The sequence below is a fragment of the Condylura cristata genome, unplaced genomic scaffold (assembly GCF_000260355.1).
Source record: "Condylura cristata isolate star-nosed mole 26May11 unplaced genomic scaffold, ConCri1.0 scaffold00003, whole genome shotgun sequence".
Lineage (NCBI taxonomy): Eukaryota > Metazoa > Chordata > Mammalia > Eulipotyphla > Talpidae > Condylura > Condylura cristata.
In genome coordinates this window covers 51,730,514-51,749,832 of record NW_004567104.1, presented here as the reverse complement: position 1 = coordinate 51,749,832, position 19,319 = coordinate 51,730,514, and the positions used below count along the sequence as shown (strand labels likewise).

At 36.0% G+C, this 19,319-nt stretch overlaps 1 protein-coding gene across 1 annotated transcript in view; it reads left to right on the top strand.

Moving 5' to 3' along the window:
* The window catches only part of EPHA3 (EPH receptor A3), a 281,424-nt gene that overhangs the window by 181,510 nt on the left and 80,595 nt on the right, over window positions 1-19,319 (top strand). The window contains exons 4-5 of the mRNA XM_004675278.2: window positions 247-402; window positions 1,078-1,413. Coding sequence (XP_004675335.1) covers window positions 247-402; window positions 1,078-1,413 — 492 coding nt within the window. The remainder of the gene's footprint in view (window positions 1-246; window positions 403-1,077; window positions 1,414-19,319) is intronic.

Here is a 19,319-nt window from a genome sequence, read left to right as displayed (position 1 = left end):
AATTTCCTCACACCCTTGTGCCAAAATAACCTCAATCGCGGGTTTCTTTATTTTCCCTTAACAAGTAGTACAAATTCAAATGTATATGTAGAAAAATGACCCTGAGTCACATTATTTGCTTCTGTAAATTGTCAGAGGAAAAATGGACTCGAATTCATCAGGAATGCATGCCCTCACCTGCTGAAAACTGTTTTAGGTGTTTTAAAATTATCAGACAGAATTTTCAAAGAGCCATTTTGTTTGTAGCTTGTCGACCAGGTTTCTACAAAGCTTCGGATGGTAATATGAAGTGTGCCAAATGCCCACCTCACAGTTCTACTCATGAAGATGGTTCAGTGAACTGCAGGTGTGAGAATAATTACTTCCGAGCAGACAAAGACTCTCCATCCATGGCTTGTACCCGTGAGTAGTTCTGCTGCAACCCATGCCTCCATGTTTGTTTTATTTTATTTTTCTTGCAGTTATTGTGCTTTTCTGTAAGCATTTGGCCATGTGCGCTGTTATCCATGTGCAAGTTGAAAGCTTTCTCTGCTTCACTCCTCATGCTTGGCTCACCACAAATGCAACATCTATCATACACAATGAGTTTGTTTTAAAAGCACTTCCTGCAACAGAACCCCCAGAAAGAAAAATTTTCTGTATCATCTTTAGATCCTGCATTATATTTGACAGGATAGGGGAGGTTAGAGGCCTGGGATTTGTGTTTTTACAATTCTATTCCCTCTTGTTATATGCTGGTCATAGGTCATAGGGAAAAAGGACTAAAATTTATAAAACTAATACTGAAGTTTTCATAACTATTCACAAGGGCATTGAAGTTAGTGGTAAATTCTTTTGCTGGACTTTGTGAATGCATCTTCAACCTTGAGTCAAAATTCCCTCAGGCATCACCTGGGGAAGACAGCGCTCTTGAGTCCATGTGTCTGTAAGCTCAGGGATCCTCTAAGGACAGATTAAAAGTAGATAATAAAGACAAGATGGTTATTTACCTCTTTAGGTTCCATTGTAAATTATCTATTTCCCTTGTAGTAGAAAACAGAAGTGAAGCTCATTAATCTTTGTTGAACTACTTTGCAGGACCTCCATCTGCACCAAGAAATGTTATCTCTAATATAAACGAGACCTCGGTTATCCTGGACTGGAGTTGGCCCCTGGACACAGGAGGCCGGAAAGATGTTACCTTCAACATCATATGTAAAAAGTGTGGGTGGAATGTCAGACAGTGTGAGCCATGCAGCCCAAATGTCCGCTTCCTCCCTCGACAGTTTGGACTCACCAACACCACGGTGACAGTGACAGACCTCCTGGCACACACTAACTACACCTTTGAGATCGATGCCAATAATGGGGTGTCAGAGCTGAGCTCGCCACCAAGACAGTTTGCTGCAGTCAGCATCACCACCAACCAGGCTGGTGAGTACATGCCAGATGTTTCCTTCCTCTGTTGTCTTCCAACCAAGCAATGGTTTTGAAAGAGAGCAGGAAAAAGATGGGAAATAAGAAAAGACCTGAACGATTCCCAGAACTTTCTTGGCTATCAACTTTAGACTGTTGTGGTTCATTGAAAAACTCAATTTAACTAAAGTGAGTTAATTATATTTGTTAGGTATTCTGAACTACTTTATCCACTGCTTCTCATTTTGGGTTTTTTTTTTTTTTTAACTATTATTTGGGTTTCTGGAACTAAGACTTGTGGGGCTTCTTCAAACATTTTTCATGTCTCAAGGAATTTAACAGACACTGAATCTTACCTTTAAAAAGGTTAGTGGTTATTTGAAAAGTCTGTTTGTCTTTACCTTATTTCAATTATCTCAGATCTTTTAACACTGCTTTAAATTACTTTATGCTACTCATAAACTCAGAATATTATAGGTCAGAGAGTTTTAATTCCCTGGTTAATTCAAAATAGGAAAATAACCAACTTTCAATAATTATAATTTATGTTAAAATGTGAAAAGAGGTCTTGTTGGAGAAAGAGCTAAATCACTGTTCTAAAAGTTCCCTGTTATAAATTGTTAGGTGATTTCACCAACTGTATTTTCCAATTGACAGTCATTTCCCAAAAAGTAATGCTGCCTCGGCAGGTTTTAACATGGAGTTGAAAAAAAGCAAACATCTAACCTTTCTTTATCTTACATCCACAACATTTTTCTTTTCTTTACAATTAGTAGATCTTGTTCTTTCAGTCAATAAATTTGTGTTATTGTAGTTCTGATGATTTTTTGTGATGTTGGTTGTGATAATGGTCTGGTATTCAAAATTAATGATACTCAAAACTATGGCATTTTACATGTGAGTTGTGAGTCTGTCAAGTGTACAGAGTGTACAGACACCCACCAACAAAAACTCCTTTGAGATAAGACAGTCATTTGCCTAATATTGAAAATTTTTGAATGAGCAATAGGCCCTTTTTTTCAGTTATCAACAAAGTTTATCCAAAATTCAGCTGATAGCTATCGTTTGTACTTCTTTCTACAAGGTATCAGGACTGAGAAGTCACTCCAAGCAGTTCAATTTAGAGCTACTATTGTGTTATTTATACAGAAACAAACATTGGAAGCAAAAGGGGAAGAAAGGAGACAAGGGTACCAGCTGGAGAAACTATTCCTTCTCCTGTCTGCTCCCAGGTGGCTGATCCTCAGCCGGAAGTCAGGATAGAATGTAAATTCCACTTCTTATCTGTATTTGGCTCACATGGGGGAAGTGCCTCTGCTTCCCATGTGAAGCAGTGACTTGCCCTGAGTTCTGAGGTTACAGGAATATGTGCTGGAAGCCATAGAGAAAAAAGAAACAAGAGTTTTCTAAATTCACCCATCAGCTGGTAGAGATCTTAGAGCAGCCAAATAACTAGCCAAAATCTCACCACATGTGTCTACCTTGACTAGTGTAGAAAAATAGGTCAGGGCCCTCCCTGGTGGCGCAACGGGTTAGGACACAGCACTGAAAGCTGTCTGCAGCTGCTTCAGTGCAAGTTTGATCCCCGTCCCTTACCGGAGCTGACCCACCCGCTGCTCCCCTCAGCAGTGTACTTCATCCATCTGCCTGTTCTGCTCCCCAATTTGTCTCTAGTGAAGGTCTCATCCCCTGCACCTTTGGCCTGTATCCAGTTCGATATGAATAAATAAATAAATCTTTAAAAGAAAAGAAAAAGAAATGTAGGTTAAATTGCTAAAGGAGCACAATTCATTTATCGCCTGTCTGACATTCAACAAGTTAGCACCGGTCTGACTGCCGGCTGTTTGAGGTCTGTACCGCATCTGTAGTAGTGGGAAGAAGCTCAAATGACTTCAGCTGGTGATCATAGAAACTACACCTGTACTGGTGAACCCTTTGAAGTCCTGAAACCCAGTATCTCAGTTTCCCCTCCCAACTGCCCCCATGGTTCAGCAGCTGGCTAAGTCCTGGCAGAGGCGTCTCTCATGCCATGCCAGGGAACTCCTGCCTCCCGAGGGCTCCAAGTTCCCGCCATGCCAGTTGATAGATATTTTGAAACTAACCTCTGGCTGATTCTATGCTCAAATGAGTCTCTTTCTGATTCCTCACTTTGCTTGTGGTCATTTACACTGATGAAAATCTATTATTTTTACATCATCTCACAGTGATAAATAAACCTTACTTGTGGAAAAGCCATGACTTCTAACTAAAGTGCAGAGAATCATTTTAATCTTGTTCCTGAATCAATAATTTCTCCCACTAGAAGTTAGATCCCAGATCAACTAGCATGTACTTTTGCTTTGCTCCAGTAAATGTTACTGAAACTTTATAAGCAATAATATTTAAAAATAGGTGGCTTAGGTTTGTGGAAGTTGTCTTCTATCAGGGGAAAAAAAAAGAGTGATGCTGTTGCTGTGTATCAGATGATTATGGCTTCTCTTATTCAGTGAATGTGGGGATGTGTAGAAATTTTATTTATGTGGCAAGTGGTCCTCCCAAATCCTATATTTCACATTGATTCACTACCTTGTTTAAAATAGGGGCATCAATCTGTGTTTTAATTATCTCCTAAGTCAAACAAAAACATATAAAAACAAGCAAAATCTCCTTATTTCCCATCTTATCATGGCCTCTGACTTTCTGACAATGCATTTATCTAGAAGCTAATAGTTCCAGACACATACAGTGAATGAATTTAGGTAAAGTGGCAACCAAGAGCAGGCCCAGACATTAAAAAATAAATGGGGTTGATGCCTTGGCCCTCCCAGTTACAAATCACAGGGTAGGACAGAGATTCAGTGGGGATGCTATCAGTTACTCTCCCTAGCCCCATTCTCATTTTTTAAAGAAATCAAAATTTGTCTACAGTGTGCACCACAAGGCATTTCGTATATTTATTTTTGGCTGCTGTATCATTTTGTGTGCCTGGGGAGGTAGAGGTCTTTGTTTCATCCTCAAATTCCCAGGATAAGATTTATAAGCAAGATTAGAAGCGATGCCATATCTCCAGGGAGTGTTTCTTTGTTTTTGCTTTATTTTCGTTCTTGTGAAGGTTAATGGACTGGTAGCCTTGAAAAATGAGCTCCCTACCACTGGAAAGATAGGGCTGTGACAGATATGATGCCATGGTGTTTAAATTCCCTCTGGTTTCTCTATCTTTGACATGGATAAAAGCGGAAATGTGAATGTGTCCCTTTTAATTTAGCCTGTGAGATTGAGTGTGTTGATTTTTCTCTTGATTACATTGTTAAAGCCATGTGATGACCACATGATAAGGCACCTTCTAAATTGTAGAGGATTATGTTGTAAATTCCAGTGTTAGCTCTTAGCTCTCAATATTTTTCACAAAGTGTGCCAGTGAGATAAAAAGCATGGTCTCTACATAAAGATCCTATCTGCGAATTCATCAGTCAAACGTATAGAGAAAGAACTGCTGATTGCAAACAAAAGCCTGTAAAGTTACACTGGAGTGTTAAGTTGCTGCTTTTGTTCTTTTCCTGGATTGAGTATGTTTACTTTCCAGTTCCAGAAACAATCTTTCACTATAGGAATATATTCCTCGCCAATTGTCTTTCACCTCCATCATATAATCATCCCCTTGCTCCCCATATTCTGTGGCATAGAATGATTTGAGACTGGAACACTGAGCACTAATTGAGATGGTAGAGGCTTACAAGACCCACCCAACCCACCCTCCATTTTATAGCTTAGGAAACTGAGATCTGAGATGTTATTTCCAATTTTTCATCAAAACATCAAGCATTCACTGTCTCCTATCACCAAGTCTACTTCCAGCTTCTCTCTTCATACTTTCCTGCCATCCTGTACTTGATGCCACACAGTTATTAAAAGAAAAAAAAAAATGCTGCCTTGAAGACAGAGAGGGCCATGCTGAAAAAATCTACAATAGCCTATAACATCCAAACTTGGTCATGGTTCCTCAGTCATTTATCACAGGTTGCTGAGGGCCCTTCTGCAACAGATTTCCTTATCATGTCCAGCCTTCCACACACCTATGCTCACCCTTTTCTCGCTCATTCTCCACTAGTGAGTTTGCTGCAGTATATTATGATTTATATTAAGAAATATGCATTGGTCTTAGTCTCCCAGACCTGGCACAAAGTTCCTAAAACCCTTGGAATGTCCTTAATGATAGAAGCAATAAAGGCATGTTTTGTTTAACAGCTTCTGTCAAGAACACCTGAGCTATGTTAATGAGGTGGCTTTTGGAATTCCACTGGGACCAGTTGTCAGAGAATCAACCTTAAAATTAGAAGATGGGAGTCCTCCCTTGTGGTGCAAGAGGCTAAGTCTCAGCACTATGAAGCTATTGGCAGCACAGCAGCACGACTTTGATCCCCAGCCAGGGAGCTCGCTCACATGGCAAAGTAGACCTCTCACTTCCCTCTAACACGCCTTTGGTCTACACTGCATAATCACTAAAATAAATCTTTAAAAAAAATTAGAAGGTGGGGACGTTAGGTACCCTATCCCCATCACCACTACTCTCTGCTTCCATAAATGGAGAAGGGCTGAAGAGTAGAATTCCGACACCATAGCCAATGATTTGACCACTCAAAAATGAGTAACAAAGCTGCTTTCAAAGCCCTGAGGACAGGGGTCAGCAAGCTTTTGGGTTGGTGAACACATACATGTGCTGGGAGGAGATGTCTGTAAGAGGGCCAGGATGCTCTGGGCCTCTTGGCCCTACCTTGAGACCTGATGCATTTCTTCCATTGGCTCTTGCTGCATTGCATTCTCTTATGACATACTGTAATCTAGCAAACAAAATGTTTTCCTGTGTTCTTAAGTTGCTTTAGCAAATTACCTGGACCAGAGAAGGGAGTTGTGGTAGCCCCCCATTTACAGCCGGTGGGTCAGAAGCACAGGTGACAAAACCTGGACTTGGTCCTGTTATCTGAAGGCATAGCTGAGTCTCCTGAGGTTGAATCCTTTTCTGCAGGAGCTGATGTCCTTAGGTCCATGTATCAGAACCACATCGTGCTGAGATGCTCCACTGGTGTTGCTAATTAGTGGGTGGAGAGAGTCCCAATTTGTTTGGTGGCCAGCAATTAAGTATATTTCGAGTTGAGTATTGAGAGTAGAAGACACAAACAAAAGTTCTGTTTTTCTGTTATACTTCTTAACTCACTAAGACTATAACATTTAAGAAAGAAATGCTATTTCCCTCCTTATCTCAGTCTAATTCCCCTCAGTCTGTATTCACTAACTCTCATTGATTAGTCTTTTAAATCAATGTCCTCAAGCAAATCCTCTCTCTAACATCTTTAACACTTTCCTAACTCTTCTTCTTTTATGTTTTATAGGTTGTCCTTCACTTTAGAGGAAGACACAAATAATTAAGTAACAGTTCAGCAATAGCAACAGCAATACACATGCACAAAGGTGTGGACACATAACAAATTGTTTGACTCTTGAGATTCATCCTATTTTCAATATAAGATTTGATTTTTTTATAGAGTAATCTTTTCTTCTCTCTGTACACTCATTTATACTATCTAGTCTGGCTTCTGGGCTCACACTTAGAAAGTCACCTGCTGAGAACTAATGATGATTTCTTATTTGTCTTTATGTTAAATTGATGCAATTGTTAGAAAGAATGTAAATTTCATGAGCACATGGATTTTGTCTGATCACATTTGTTTTCCTCAGAGCTAAAACAATGCCTTCCAGCATATTGACTTTTGATGATGAATTTTATCAGTAGTCAAATTTGCCATTGTTTGAAAATTAAACTATATTTTCCCTCAAAAAACCTCCTTTCATCAATTACTTTTTCTACTATTGACATTTACCATTTTCCCAGATGTTAATGTTTTGAGTCATCTTAAGTTCATCCTCCACATTCTCACATGTTATTGCTGTTGTCTTTGAACTGTTTTAGATCTGTGTATCTTTTCACCACACTTAGTGTTAAAATTTTAAATTTTCAGTTGTAACATTTAAAAATAAGTAGATGTCATGAATCATAAGAGTCCTTTTTAAAATTATCTTGAGATTTCATAATATATAGGATTCAGAGCTAAAATGTATTGCTTTAAGCAAAATCCTCTTACTGCATAGCAGCTTTTTTTCACAGATAGTCATAAAAGTGTTACTGGATGAACACAATTGTTTGACTACCTCTTTATGTTCGTGTAATACACTCTCTTACCCAGGCTACAATTTACACTCAGTGTAGATTTTTAAAAATTATCTGAATCAAATAAATGTGCACATGACACTGTGTAACTTAGTGAGTTAAAAAGTGTGAGTTCAGGATTTTAGAAAAAAAATGGGGGGAAGAAAATGAAAAGTCTAAAAACACTTTGAGAAATAGAAATAAGTCAGCTAGATGTATAGAAAAGTGTGTATATTGAATATAAATACTAGTGGAGCTTAGTTTCCTGGCAGCAGGAATTTTAGGCAGAGAAGAAATGATGGTTCTTTATATCAGGTTGCAGAGATAAAGGAGGCCAAGGAACTTGAATATTTGTTAGTGGAGTGTTGGCTAGAGATAATACATTTTGAGGGGAAAATAACCTCATCCAATATATTTTAAGAAGCTTAACCTTGAAATGAGCAGAGAATGGATTCAATAGATAAAATTGTGAACAGTTGAATGCCTGCATTATGATGAAAGAAAAAGATAAGTGACATTATTGGATCTAAATATTAGTGTCATCTACATTTATTCATTTCAGATCTAAAATGGCATTTTAAAAACTATGAGCCTTAAATTCAACTCCAAAAATCAGTTTTAGAAAAATTTGGAATGTTCCTGCTTATAGTTTTGTTTGTTAGATTCTAACATTGAAGTGCTATCAGTCCTACAATTTTCTTGCCTTGGAATATACAGTCGAATAAATAACTTGCACTTGAAACTTAGGAAATTGCCCTCAGGTTTCTCTGTATTTATGTTGGCTGAGAGAGGCATGCCTCATTTTCTGGCCCCAGGTAGCTTTCTATTTTCTGCAACATCTCCCCCAAACTTGATTATTTTGCCCCAGACATATCCACTTATAATATTTTTTCTAGTTCCATCTAAGCCCTTTTCCCTCTTTACTAGATAAACATTAAAATGTATGCTAATCTATCAGGGATCTTTGGCTAAGTCTGTGCATTGGACATCACCTATTTCTAAAATTTCCACTTTCCTAATTATGAAGTACATCCCCTATTCTCCACATTGTTCTTTGAGATTAAAAAACACATTACATGGTATGACAGATGGATGCCTGTGTCAGTGTCAGCTATTAAGGTGTTAGCATTCCTGAAGAGACCAGTGTTTTAAAATAAAGGTTAAAAAATGAGCAGCTGAATCTACTAGTATACTCAGATACTTACTGGCATGTTCTGTATAGAAAAGTATGCCACCATATATAAACATATTATGGTCATAATCTAGACAGAAACAGAATACATGTATTTTTTCAGAATATGAGGAATGGCATGTTGTAGCATCAGTGTTGTTAAGAAGAACATTAAAACATAATGGAAATAAACTACACAATAGTGGAGATGAGTCCAGTAAAGTACAGATGAATCCTCCCCTGCTTATTTCACCGGTATGAATTACAAAACCCAAGATTTGAGTCCTGACCTTTTCTTTCTTTCAATACACAAGTGAAGTCAGAAACCAGACCAAAATTTACAATTGAAGATTATATATTATGTTTCATTTTCCCAGTGTATTAGCCTTGCATGGGAATTAGCTTCTTCCATTTTGATTCGAAATGGAGGCAGATACCTGTACGTTTGGGAACCACTGCAGCAATGCTTCACAATGTGCTGACGCATTCCGCATCATTTAACACATTAATGATGCCTTTCAGCCATCACACCCTGGCATGGAAGCTTATTACATATCTGCAGCATGAACAATAAACTGAACAAAAGCAGAGGCATAGATTGTTCTGACAGTTATTCAGAACCACTGTGTGAACTGAAAGCCACAACCATCTGGAGAAATAGCAAACATGGTATAGGACTGCCAGGACTAAACTGAATACTCATCTTCCTTTCTGATGCTTAAGACAGTCAAGTTAGTGAAGCAGCTGTGTACCTGGAGGATTATGGTCACTCTTTTCTGTTAGCTTCTCCCAAAGGGCATTCACAAAAATAGGAAGCTCAACAACCAGCAAAAGAAAGAGATATGGTGTTCATGTAAGCTTATAGATTTTTTTTTAAATGGCCATTTCATGAATCAAAATTTTTCCTATTCTTTCTTTTCTCTGCTAAGTATTTTTTAATTTCAAACACATCTTACAAGTTTGTGCTCCCACTGCAGGGTTAATTTAAATATAGAAAGTCCTTAGGGAATAATTACAGGGTAAGTGCAAATGACTGAGAAGTTGAATTAATGCTAATATCAAGATGGAAAGGGTACTCTGTTCTCAGAAGCCAGAATCTTACTACTATGGGTCAGACTATTTTATAATAAGCTCTAAATTTTATTTTAGTATTTCTACAATATTATCTCATTGTTAATAACTATGAGATAGCCCAACATTCTGATTCTTTAATCCTATCGATTCCATACCACATTGTCCACACTGATAAAAGCAACCCTTCCTCGTAGGACTTTACTGCCATCTGCCATAAAATTGTTGCAATATGTGTTCAAATTAAAAGGACTACAAGTTATGACATCTCAATTAGCAAGAGCACAGAAATTCTGTAACATTCCTTCCAACTCAAAGAATGTCGAGGTCAAAAGATGAGAAGCCCACTGTGTTATCAGGGTAATCTTTTCCCTCTATGTTATTAGGGTAATCTTTTTCCTCAATGTCAGGAAAGACAAGTTGTATGCAAGTTAGAAATAAGAATAAAAAATAAAATATATAAAGGTCTTTGTCCTAGTATCCAAAAATCTTGACTGCTTGGAACACAGATTATATGATTCTTTTAATCATAGTTTTTTTTTCACGTTTCAATCAATGCTGGTAAAAACTAGAAATATGAATTGTTTTTTGGAAGTTATCTATCTAAATCTTACTTGCCAAAACCAACAACAAAATCCCTTAACTTCTAGAGTAATTTAGAAAGATGGTACATATTTTCAATCAATGTTAATTTAAAATCATTGATCTCCTCAATTTGTTATTTAGAAATAGTCTTTTACCCGTTTTTATATTCATTCCAACGGGAGAAAAAATAACTATAACAAACCAACAGAAAAAATATATGCATATGTTTACCTTAATTTCCCCTGAGAAATTGCTGTAACTGAGCAGGGCTGTGTGAACAGAAGCGAGTGTTGGGTCAAGTGAATCGGTAACTTATCATAGTATTGTTTTTTCTTGTGAAGTAGGTAGTAGGTTTTTAAATTTCTTTCTAGTTATATATCTGTAGTGCAAAAGGTATTAAGCACTCATAAATAATAATCCAATGTTTACTTAAACTTTCAAAAAATGTGATTGGAAAAAAGTGAGTATTTAAGGAAAAGTGATATGGAGCAGTGACTGTTGTTTTGCAAGCCGAAATGTTACTGCTTTACCAGTGAGAAAACTACATATATTCCATTCAGATGTTTTATTATGCCTTAATTCACAACTTTGTTTTTAATTGAATTTAAGCTGGCTCTTGGACTAAATTATCGGGGTCTTTGCATCCTTGTGAAATGACTAGAGTAATGATCACTACACACCGATTACTATGAAAACTAAGTAAGTTACGACTACCTAAAATAATATAGACTTTGTAAGTACTTAAGTTATTATGTCCTATCTCCAATATAGTAATGCTTACATTGTTCTAGCTAGAGGAAATGAATAGATTTCCACTGCTTTAAAAAAGAATATATTAACAAATAGTCCATCATGTGTTATGTAAGGTCCATTTTACAATGATGTGATTTATTTAATCCCTGATTTTTTCAAAATTAAAAACCATATGTCTGATGTGTACATCTCAAAATAAGTCACATTTAATTTGTTTATTGCACACACATGTGTGTGCCGAGAGATACACAGACAGCTACCTGAATAGATACGTACACAGATATGCTGACAGTGTGTCCATGAAGGGCACCCATGGGAGGTTTCAAAGGCTGTGGAATATACTGGTTTGCACCTCTCTTATGTGTCCCTCAGCCATCCAGGATTCTTAAGAGTAATAAAAAGATAGTCCAGTAAATGTTGTCTATAAAAATTAAAAAGAAAGAATGGACAGATATTGGAAGAAATCAGATGATGAAAGAATATATTGTCATCATTCCCGATAAAGAGCTAAAACAAGGACCATGTTGTGATGTTTTGGGTCCTTGATGGAGGATGATTATATGTATGGTCTCCAAGAAAGAGTATATGTTACAGGAAGGCAAGCAGATTTCCAACATGCCAAATTAAAAATTCTCTACTTCTATTTCACAGGGAAAAGCTTATTTTATTTTCCTTCTATTAAAATGCTTTAAAGAAGGTTTTTCATAGTTGACAACTGAACTTATTGCCTACTATACCATTAACTCTCAGTAAAAGACTAAATTTAATAATAACATAATTCCTTCTAGATTAGAATAGATATGATCAAATAATTTAATATAACATAATTCCTTCTAGATTTGAATAGATATGATCAAATAATTTGTTTTAATACAAAATCTCTATTTTGAAAAATTAAAGAATAAATATTGAATAGAAAAATACTTTTAATTAAAATTCAAAATATTGGTAATATTTTCTGAGATGTCTCAACTATAAGCTATTTTCATAAATTCTTATTATTTCATAGAAGAAAGATGTCCTTGTTAAAGATGTCCTTATAAGACAGCTAAAGAAAAAGGTTGTACAGTGACATATTTCTGTGTGCATATTTGTGGTGTTTCTATGTTTATTTGTGTGGGCATGCATGTCTTAAAAATTATGAACTTTAGAAAGCATAGCAAATTTAATAGATATGTAAGGAGAAAATCTCTGTCCTACTAGATCATTTCAACTTGAATAGCTCACTCTTAACTATCTTACCTATTCAATAAAGATTATGTCTACTTTGAGATATGGTGAAGACAAGAATAAATGACTGTAAGCATTTATAATGCTTGCTTCTTACAAGTGATCAGTACCTAGTAATAACTATCTTATGAACATTTGGAACATGTAACAGAAAATGTACTCTTGAATATACAAATAACTTGTAATTCTGGTTTTCTTGGGCAATAAATGGCACACTTGATTGATTGTTCTTTTTTTCCCTGTCCCCTAAACATTGAGCACAGAGTAAGAGCCAGGTACTATGTTGGAAGCACTTAGGAAGAAATAATGATTAAGATGTGGCTAGTATTTTAAAGGAGCTCTCATTGTAGTAGATCATAAGGGCTTTAAGAAACCAGCATGAAATTGATTGGTTTGGCCATGAAAAGGCAGGCAAGGCCAGCTGCCAAGATACTTCAACAAGCATTAACAGCCCAGTGAAGCCACCCATTGAAGCTGATTTATCTTGAATTTACAGAAAATGTCAAATTATGTATAATATTAACTTTTGTTTTAATTACTAAGGAAAATATTTTAAAACCACCTTTTTGTGTGTGCTAATAAAAGAACGCATACTGTCCCAAGACTTCCTCTAAGAGGAAAAGGAAAGAAACTGCTTTAAATTATGTACAAATTAAATGATGGTTACATGTGTAACTTAATTGTCTCTCAATTGAACATGTCTGGTTTGCATAAAATACTCAGTTAAAATGTGTGAACTTAATAATAATGGGATGAGAACAAATTTACAGCAGTTTATTGAATCTCTCCACATCAGTTTTATTTATTGATCTGTCCATTCCATTCATCTGCCTATTAACCAATTAAGTTCTGTTTTTAATATGGAAAGAAGACTTCTCTTTAGTTAAATATACAAATTTATAGACAACTACCAAATAGACAAAATCCAAGCTAAAGTATTAAGCAAAAACATTGTATACTTCAGTTATACAATTCCTATGCCAGTTAACTACAAAGAAGTATGCAAAACCAGAATGTTCTAAAATAAAATAAAATTGATTATAAAATCATCATAGGAACTCCATCTAAGATAGTTTAAAAAAATTGAAATTTTAGAAATGTTTGTGATACTTCTAAGCAAGAATTGTAATCATTCTGTATATTTATGACCATAAATTAACACAGATGATGTAATAGCTTACCTGGTTTTATTATGTTATGCTTGTTTAGGGCATTCATGTTTGTAAATATTACCTATTTTTGAAAATTAGCAGACATTTATACTCTATTAAAACTAAAAAAATATAATTTCAAAATTAGAAATCTACCAGAGAAATTAGATATAGAAGAATAATCCAGAATTATTTATCCAGGATAACCTTTCATGTTGGGAGATAAGAGTTTGCCTTCTTGGAAAGTCCTTAAGGAGATTCTAAAATATATGTGCAATTTACATGCAATCTGAACAACCATTTGCTATACATTTTTAGACTATGAACTTTAAACATGATATATTTAGATTGATGTGATGTCATTTGTTTTTCCCTTTTTTCTTTATTATTGCATTCTAAACCCTAAAAACATCTATGAAGTTGATGCTGTAAAGTGTTTTTGCCATTTGTTCTTCTGTCCATTTCATGGTTTCAGCTTTTAGAACAAAGTTTTAACCTGGTTGGAGGTACTTTTTGTGTGTGGTGTGAAGTTGTGGACTAGTTTTATTCTTTTGCATGTGGCTCTCCAGTTTTCCCACTACTACTTGTTGAGAGAATGTCCTTTCTCCATGATGTATACTTGACTCCTTGGATGAGTTTACTCATATGTGGACTATAAAGCAAACAAACAAAGGAACAGACAAAGCTAAACCAAAACAAACGCTAGAAGTGTGACCACTTAATTGAGATGATCTGAAGGGGAGACTGGGTGTGGGGTACAAAGTGGGAGGTACTAAATGTGTTAAATGGGCTTTGATAGTGGGAATGCCGTGTGCTTGTATCAGTGTGAACTTACACCCCTGAATCATGTAGTGTTATAAGCCAGTGTTACCTCAACAAAAATTAATACAATTTAAAGTAAATAAAAACATAAATAAATGTGGCTTAAGGAAAAGATTATGAACATTTTTGTCAGCTATCTCTTATTCAAGGAACTAGTGAGCTCACATATATATGTGTGTGTGTGTGTGTGTGTGTGTGTATGTATACATATGTGTGTGTGATTGTATCTTTGTATTCTTGTAATAACTTAAAGAATATGTTGATGGCCATAAGCTGAGAATATTTATTATTATTTTTAAAGATTTATTTATTTTATTCATACCGAACTGGGGTACAGGCCAGAGGTGCAGGGGCAGTGACAGGATTCACCAGAGACAGAGTGGGGAGAAGAACAGGCAGATCGACGAAGTACACTGCTGAGGGGAGTAGCAGGCGGGTCAGGAGAGGTCTGCCATACCATGTGGATCCCCTCCAGGGCGGGGATAGAACTCATGCTTCTTAGTGCTGTGCTTTAACCCACTGCGCCACCAAGGAGGGCCCAAGATTACTTATTATTTAAAATAACAATTAAATGTGGAGCAGTGGGTATTTGCCAAATACTACATAGAGTATTTTATAGGTATCATGTAACCCTATGGTATGAGCATTTATACCCTTTTCTTTGAAGATGAACTGCTTCTGAAAGGATCCTTAGCTAGTCTTACTTATATAACCCCCAAGTCTTTCTAATGCAATAGTATTTTCAATTTTAATTAAATTATGTACTGATTTCATAAAAGTTGCCTCATCGACTCTTATAACAATATAAAATAATCTTCATTTTTGCCTTAAATTGTATTATAAGAGAGGGATTTACACCTATAAATGAAGAGCTAATATCACTGAATATTTAAGACTAGTTAGATAAAAAAAATGCTACTCCATATAATGCCTAGGATCCTTTCAAAAATCACTAAGGTATATTTTGAACTTTTAAGCAAAATGCTGGGTCCCATTAATTCCACCTCACTGGCATTTGCTATCATGGTATCGGTCACCCACCTGTGTTTCAAGCGGCGGCAACTCTATCAGGGGATTCAGATCAAAGCTATTGGACTCATCCTCAGCCTTTCACTTTCTCTCAAACCTTGCACCTACTCGTCAGAACTTCCTCTAAAATGTGCTTTCAAAATATGGAAAGAATCTGACCACTTGTTACTACAACCATGTCCTGCCTCCTCTCTGGATTTTTTATTTTAAACCTTGTCCTTTATAAAGTCAAGATGAAAGCAATCTCTTCTCTGACGAGATGGGTTTATTAAAATGAAGAAAGTGTAAATTCAAACAGGAATTGCCACTGTAATCGTGTATTCTGAAATGCTGACTCATGATTTTGATGATTTCCTAAGTCAGTATGTATAGCACTTGGCATTTCTTTGCAGTTAACATCCCACATATAAAATAGTCACTTCAGATTTTATGTAGACTAGGTCAAACTAGAAGAAGATTGTAAAGCTGTGTCATTATCGTTGTCCAAGGAGCAGGCCAGGTCTTCCTGTGTCCGTTGGCCTGTGGAAATAAAGACTGTAATTACTAATCTATATATTTAAAGATCTACTTTTAAAAGGGTATAATTTTTAGCCTAAGATATAAGCTTGAAACTTGATATCAGTGGTGCTTTGTGACAGAACCACAGATGTTCAGTACATGATATATTTATTTTTTACCCCAGTGGCCCTTATAAAAAAGAGCTAGAAGATCGGCTTATAACAAGTCAACTAACGACATGATATAGAGAGCCCCTGGTCCAGTGGCTGTTGTTACAGCTGTGTCCCATTACGTCTTAGATACCTAGAACATGCTTGCATTCCGAATGGCATTTATCTTTTGAATTTCAAACATTCCTGCCATAAATAAGGATTTTATGCTTTTCAAAATGTTTCACAGTTTAGTCTAGGGAATAGAGAAAGGTTGCTTTTCCTTAATGAAATTCCCCTTCTAAGGACTTCTGGAGCCAAGATGAGCATTTGCTGTCCATAGACTTGTATCACTCTCTCTGCCCATTCCCTGCTATTCTCTCACCTTGGAGAGGTGATAATAACTTGAGTTTCACAAAAACAGCAGTGCAGGCACTCTCTGACAGTGGTTTAATAATACTCTCTTTGTTGCTTCTTTCAATAGGAGGTAACTGAATCTGTTATGGAATAATGACCTCTGCTAGTGCTGTGGGCAAAGCTGGCATTTATATGTATTTTACTCCCAGAGTAAATATTCTATCTTAAATATAAGTAGAAGTATCAAAGAGTTAAGACCTCTCCCTCCTTCTTTTGTAGTCAGAACTATAATCAAAAGAAATAAAGACTCATATTTAAAACATATTATTGATATGAAACTTTAAGATCAGCTATGTAAAAGGACCTTACTTTAGAAATAATGACTGCAATTAGTCCTTTAAAATTAAGAGTAATGTTTTTTCTCCATTTTTTGAAGTGGCATTAGTTACTAGTCTTCAATCATTTCTTCATTTCTTTTGAGTCGTCTATGTCTTACGTCTTGAGGAATGAACCATCCAAAATAAGGAAATTCATGTTGTATGTCCATGAAACAGGGAGAAAGTCACTTTTCCTTTTGTTCTTCAAATAACCATCAGGGTGGTGGAGACCAGCTTGGGTAGTAAGAGCTGGAATAACAACTGCTGCTGTGTGGGACTGATCTTTGTTTCACCTCCATGTCTCTAACGCAGCTGCCTTTGCAATGCAGTTGGTGCCAGGCAGCTGCCTTTTTTGTCTGTATTTCTTCATAGTTTCTCCTCCTATCAGTCACCTGCACTCAGCCTGGTTATTTTTGTCCCCAAGTCTACAGTCGGTAAGTTGCATATGACCATTTTAATGAACAATGCAGAACATGGAGCAGAAAGACACTTTTAGCCATCCTTAAACATTACAGAAAGAGCGTACATATGTGTATGTTGGAGGAGGGTGTTGGGAGATGGGTCAAGGGGGAAAGTGGTTAACATGTGTGATTGAGTGTCTGTGAGAAGCCCCAGATTGACAGATGGCAGGATGTACACAAGACGAAGGAATGGCAGGAGTGGCTCGAGTCGTCAGCTCTGTTCCTGCAAGTAGAATCACCAACACAGCAAGGATGAAATTATGTCAGATGAAGTTTTATATTCATTCCCAGTTAAAAGCAAATGTTCTCAATGACTAGGTTATATTTTTTAATTCATATTAAGAGATCTTATTCTGGTTCCCATTATCTTCCTAGAGTTCTATATAAGAGGATTTATATAAACCCCAACTGTCCGTCTGTTTCTCTCTCTCCCTATCTTTTTTTAATTTATTTTACATATATGTATACAGCAGATCATTACTGAGCATAGGAAAAGAGATCAGTTTTGGAATCAAAGCTCAAACTTTAAGTAGCAAATAAAAATATGCATGTGTTATGTATTAAATTTGATGTTCTTTATGTCACCTCTCGGTTTTGCTCAAGAAGTATAAGCTTTATGAAGGCAGGGAACTTTTATCCACTTTTGTTCATCGTCGCATTTGTTTGAAATACAGTGGATGTTAAATACCCTCTATCAAATGGATATATGGTCAGCTATGAGTCCCATCAGCGCACCCTTTCCTAATTCTTTGATATTCTTTCAGTCTTCATTTGGGTCTCATCATCTTTCAGATTGTAGAACATTACAATAATCACTAGTCTGAAGTTTCTTCTCTATCTCATTCATTTTATAAATTATCTTAACTATTATCTGATAGTTAGATCACTCGTTACTCTGCCTCTAGTGAATCCTCTCACCCCCTGCACATCCGACCTGTACCCCAGGTTTTGCATGTATGTAGGTATATATGAATAAACAAACAAACAAACAAATAAATAAATAAATCTTTTTTAAAAAATCTTAAATCTGAGTACTTGCTATAACATACAAAGAGTTCCATGACATGATCTATGCCTAGATGCTACTTAATGCCTTCCCTTTCTCTACTCTATGAATATAATTCCTTGGAATCTTACTAAACTCCACAGGTTAAGGCTATTCAAATCATCTGAGCTATTCCCACTTACAATTTTTGTTTTTCTTTTTTGATCTGTTTCTCATTTTTCAACAAGTCATCATCTGCAGAAAGTTTCCCATATCCCAATTGGGATAAGAAATCCTATATCCCAATTGGGGTAAGAAATCTTCCCTTATCTCCCTAAAGGATTCTGTTTATAGCTGTTAACTTATTTTGTTACTTTTCCAAATCAGGCACTTGGTCTTAATCTATACCTGTTAAATTGTAATGAAATAACGGTGCTTTTCATTAATTGTATTAAATACTCTTGATCATATTACTCACCTGCTCTAGAAGCTTCAGTGACCCCCATGTTACATAGAAAACCTTCAAACTTAGCTTGGTAATTGACATGTCACAAATGAACTTCATGTAATCTCCAGCATTATCTCCTATATCCTTTGTTACAAAAAGAAATTTAACTTTTTATTTTCTAGGAAGTTTTGCAAATTTTTTGACCTTCACTTCAAATACATTCATTCAATATTTATGTATCCAAATGTCTTCCATTCTGCAAAGCCAGATTAAATGCCAGCACCTCCATTAATTTTTCTCTAATTCTCAGCTAGAAGTAATTTTGCTTTCAACTGAATCCGTAAGGTCTACATGATCAGCTAGCTGTATCCTTATGGTACTCCTCTATTCTAATTTACATTAGAATGATATTTTATATGTATTTAATCTTCTTTACTCTACTGTAAGTTCCTTGAGGGCATGATCCAAGCATGACCCACATTTGTCTCCTTCATGGTGACTAGTTAGATCCAAATAGGCTCTTTTAGATACTTTTTAAGTAAAAGAGATATAAAAAGAAGGAAGTGATGACCAAAAGATTTAAGTACAAGTGGCCTCACTGGAAAATAGATCTCAATCTGAAAGCTACTAGAGTTGGTAGTTAGAGAGAAAAGGTA